General features: G+C 36.9%; 1 protein-coding gene across 1 annotated transcript; it reads right to left on the bottom strand.

Moving 5' to 3' along the window:
* Nucleotides 1-1585: 1585 nt before the first annotated feature.
* LOC118755311 lies at nucleotides 1586-4445 on the bottom strand. The gene is made up of 3 exons (XM_036490156.1): nucleotides 3414-4445; nucleotides 2567-3355; nucleotides 1586-2509 (listed from the first exon to the last, which is right to left on the bottom strand). Exons 1-3 carry the CDS (start codon nucleotides 4042-4044, stop codon nucleotides 1674-1676), a joined length of 2256 nt encoding a protein of 751 aa, XP_036346049.1. The 5' UTR covers nucleotides 4045-4445; the 3' UTR covers nucleotides 1586-1673.
* Between the last annotated feature and the right edge of the window lie 681 nt (nucleotides 4446-5126).

The raw sequence follows: 5126 nt of genomic DNA, 5'->3' as shown, positions 1-5126 counted from the left end.
GTATATAAACTATGTTGCTACAACGTCGCTTACGATACAATCGCAAATAGGGCTAATTATTAATAAAGTATAGGTTTAATTAACCAAATTCAGTTATTATTGACCTTATTTCTTTGTTACCCCCGCCTGAATAGTATTCACGAAATCTCTTTGCTTCATATTTTTTGCTGCATAAACTAAATTCTATTTTTTTTTTTTTAAGTGGCAACCTACACCGCATCCAATCTGCCAATAATTATGCACTACATATGTATATATAAGCAACATTATTATACTCCAGTATTTTTATAGACATCTGTGCGTTTTTTTTAAATGTTAGCGTCAGTTGGCCACTGACTACATTCGCTTGTCGCTCTCCCTCTGAAAGCCTATACAGTGCCGGTGCGTTTGCTTATGTACAGTGAGTCAAAAAACTCATCACGGTCGTATGCTGAGTTCTCTGTTCCATTCCGCAGTCAAGAACAAACTTCACAATTGAATCTATGATGGCAATAATTCAAGGCGACTATTCTTCAGTCTTGCAAAAACTTGTTCTTATTTACTTGCCATTATCTACTGCACTGCCAACGGATGTCAATATACAATACAGAATTCAGAATAAAATTTGCAACGAAATAAAGCGTGCTCAGTTTCGTGAGCCACTGTGGGGTACATATGAAAGTGCATACAATAAAAATCGCTTTGGTCGACTGAATGTAGGTCAGAAAAATAACAAAATACTTTTGCGTGTAAAAGATAATACAATTAAGAATAAAGAGTTAAGAACGTCAATGTGTTCGGTTACGATGAAATCGTTTTGGAGACTAAAAAATAATGCCTTTTAAAAATTTAGGATGCTAAAATACATTTGAAGCATGTGCCACGTGATTATGAACATTATAAGTGTCAGAATTTGTAAAGATCTCTTTAAAAACAAAACCTTTCATTTGAAAATCATATTATTGCTGATGTACATACATACATTTTAAAAGTGTTCTTAAATTTTTAGGTGGTGGCGCCATCGAAATGGAGCTCTCGAAAATTCTCCGGGACTATTCGCGAACCATCGCTGGAAAGGAACAGCTGCTGATTGCTGCCATTGCCAAAGCTCTGGAGGTGATTCCACGTCAACTGTGCGACAACGCCGGCTTCGATGCCACTAATATTTTGAACAAACTGCGTCAAAAGCATGCTCAAGGTAAGATATTCGTATTTATTAAATTGTTACTTCGATTTTCTGCTTCTGAATTTCAGTGTTGGAGAAGGCAAAAATCGAATTTCTCACATTTGTAGTTCCCAAACAATCAGCCTCATTGCGTAAGTCGTAAATCAGACTATGTTGTACGACTCGACAACAGTCACATTGTCTATTGTCGAACTGAAATAAGTAAACGACCAAAATCGTCGAGAACTATACAGTGCTGCCAAGTTTTTCGGTTTTAATACACTAGTCGAGTGGAAATTTTTCGACTCTCGAAAAACGACTTGCATTCGACACGACTCTCGCAATGAGGGTGAATATCGTAACAGCTTTTTTTTTTGGTAAACAAAGATTTTTCTTACGTTAAAACGATCCTTCTCTAATTAGCGTATTAAATTGAAAAAATTTAAACTTTTACCAAATAGATAATTTATAGCGATTTATTAATTTGTATCCTCTCTCTTGCACAACTCTTCATACACGGTAGCCATTTTCATTCAATATATTCATGCCATAATTTGAAACAAGGATTTTCGCAAAGTCCCGGCATGCCGGGGCATTCAGCACAACAAAATTGCGAAAAAATCAAAAGACCTGTCTTAAAACAAATTCTACAACGCTTCTTTACTAGTTTTCCCTTGGAACATGGTATTTCCATTGGACGGTGTGTTGCTTTTTTTAAATCCAGTTGACTCGGTATATGCAGATTTGGATCGCGCTCTGAGTTGTTTATTGTTGTGGCAGTATCTATCAGATTTTCATTTGCAGGACTTTTCTTGTCAATATTTCCACTTTCATCGGGATGTACTAGCGACGCAATAATTCCTTGCCGAAACTGTTTGAAAAACATCGGCAGTTTATTCGTAGACCGTAGATTTTGATTATGGCTTTGATAGAGTAAGTAAGCGTTGAGTAAAACCAGGTGTATGACATAGATCATCAACCGTCTGTCCCACTTGATTTCCGTGCGTTCCAAAGGTAATTGGTAGTCCAACATAGCCGCACGCATTTCCACGGGAATGCCTAATTGCCAGCTGATCTCTTTCACTAATTTCAGCTGATGGCTCAAGATCATTTCATTACGGTAAATAGCAAGACAGTCGGAACTATAAAAATATACATTTTTCCGGAGTCTTCGACTCTTGCCCATCATTACATAGCCAGCATATCTGGTTTCAAATTGATATTGTCCTAAATTTTGTAGTACCAATTCTTTGCTATTTCCAAAACAATTTTTATCTAAAAACCCCGAGCAATAGGTTCCGAGTTTAGCCAATTCCAAGCAAAGCGCGTAGCTGCCGTAATATTTGCAAGTAAAAACCACATGACCTACAGGTCGCAAATTAAATACAACGTAAAATTTATATAATATTTAATTGTAGTTACCTCTTCCAAACTTTTCCTTCAGCAATTCTATTGCTTTCGATAATCGTTGAACAACCTGGGCCTTAGGGTTACGAGAAATCTGCTTTTGTTCTGAACCCTCCATATCTGCTAATATCTTGAGTACCATACCGGATTGTTTCGTCAAAAGGTGTAGCATAACTGCATTCCTACGAAACTTCTTACTCATTTCGTTTGCCTGGTTAAGCTTGCCTTTCCAATAAATAAGAGGTTCATTCAGAACTATAGTTTGACCGCAGCTGTATATGGATTCCATTCGATTGTTGAAAAAATTCAGAAGAGGTTTCAAATCATCAAATCTATTCCCCATGTCTTCGGTATTGAATGTACAATTTTCAGTTTGAAAGCATTCGAAGTTCAAAGCTTCCAGAAGAAATTTAAAACGATTCAAGGTCATCTTTGTAGAGAACCCATTGAAACCGTGATGCGACTGGCATTCCCAATATTCCGACAATGTTGGCAGTTGCATTGAACCCATTTGCAGGGAAATTCCGATAAAAATGCTAATCTCCTGCCAAGTGAAAGCTTCGGTGCATGTGTTGCTCCATCTCTGCGAGCCTTTTTTAATTTTTTCGGCACGTTTGTTGCAGCATTCAGCCACCCTTTCAAAGAAGTTTTGTCCTTCAAGGATGTGATAAAAGTAGAACGTATGCAAATTCCTACTGGTACCACCTTTTAGTATCCCTTGGTAATTTTGGTCCGGGAACAATCTCCTTGGCATTGTTAGCCTATTAAACCATTCTGGGTCGTACAAGTCTTCGATCTCATCGCCTAACAAATAAATATCAAAGGTAAAAAATGTTTCCAATCTTAAATCAGTTCGACTCACTCTCTAAAGGTTCGTAATCATCGTCAAGGTCGACATCGGAATAGCCATCTTCATCCGAATCAGTCTCCTGCATATCTATCTCATCCGCAACAAAATTAAAATCAGATCGGTTTAAAGTTAACGGTTTTAATTTGTCTGATGATTCTCGTTTCTCTTCGTCGATAATTTCATCTTTAACTTTAATTTGAAAGTCTTCTCTCAGTGACTGCGCCGACACATCTTCAACAAGTTTATCGATATCTAACACGTAATCGCCACTCAGATTCACTTGCCCTGCCGTCGCAGCCACGGCTGCTGACTGTGTTGATGTAGCCAACAGCGACGTCGGCGTCGACATTCTCTCCGCGTGTGGTGATTGTTGGCTGCGTATGCATTGTTTTTGTATTTCGTGTATGTCGGGTTTGATATCGGCAAGTGTGCTTTCGTCTTCTTTAACAAATTCTGCTTCGCTGTCTGATGCTTCCACTTTTATTTCATTCAACCAGTGTGGAAATTCAGTCTCAGCTGGCGCAGCCGTTGGGACTGCAGCGGCGAAGTTTGCGGCGATAGATGGCTGAACGATTGCCACCTCATTTGCTTCCGCTTGCTGCCCAGGCTCCGCTGAGCGCCGGCGTTTTCGCGTTCGTATCATTACGGTGACTTTTTAGTATAAATATCTTTGAACTTTATTGACGCGAATGAGAATTTGAGTTTCCGTGGTTAAATTTGTATTTATTTTATTTGTTTTTTTTTTTTATTTCACTAGTAATTTTAGCGAACAAAATGTCCTTAAACTACACCGAATAAAAAACAATAGCAGACTGTTTTAGCACAGTGGTTTACGAATGAGACGGATAATTGCGTGTTTTGCAGTTCTACGATTCGATAATATTCCAGTCTCTTTCTAATTAATAGCTAGGTCTGCCTGTGCGTATACCTGTTATGTGGAGATCTCTCTTTCGCACTTCAGTTGTGTACGTATATTCGATTGTCTGCTAGGCTATTTTGCGCATTGCTGAATCGTTTATAATCTATTAGCTGTCTCACTCATTAACACCGGTGGGGCTAAAATGAAAAACAAACAAAACCTGAAATGCTAGATACATACCTCTCTTTTGTGCGCATTTTGAGACTGAAAAGCCACCGAATAATTTCAAGCAGAAAATTCATTGTCAAAAGAGTTTATATAGCTAAAGCAGACCTTACATTGTTTAATAATGCATGCAGGTATACATACATACGTACACATATTGTGAGCGTCAAACTAAAGTGTACCCCTTTGTAATCATATAATATTCACAATTATTTTCATGAACAATTTTTTCCATTAATTATAAATAATTATTATTAAAATATAGTTCATTCTATAATATAAACCATATAGTAAATCAAAGTTTCAAACTTTATATGAAGTTCACAAATATTCAAAAAATTTTCATCAAAATTTAAAAATTTTTTTTTCAGAGTTTCTGGACAATTTTCGAATTTGTAGTTTTGTAGGCCATTCAATTTTTAATAAAGGGTAATGAAGTTCAAGTTTCAAAAGGCGCTAAAAACTTCCGTTGATTTTCTTTCATATAAAAAAATTTTTGATCATGCGTTGTGAGGAAGAAAACGCAAAACACTCAACAAAAAATTTAAAAATTATACGGTACGTTTTAGCGATTTGAAATTGCACTTTGGATGGGCTATAAAACTCCATACTCGATTTCTGGACATTCTAAATAAAAATTA

This window comes from Rhagoletis pomonella, unplaced genomic scaffold (genome assembly GCF_013731165.1).
Source record: "Rhagoletis pomonella isolate Grant_MI unplaced genomic scaffold, Rhpom_1.0 Rhpom_scaffold_05871, whole genome shotgun sequence".
In the NCBI taxonomy this organism is placed as follows: domain Eukaryota; kingdom Metazoa; phylum Arthropoda; class Insecta; order Diptera; family Tephritidae; genus Rhagoletis; species Rhagoletis pomonella.
Note: the sequence above shows the minus strand (reverse complement) of the source record. Positions and strands in the feature narration are given on the sequence as shown.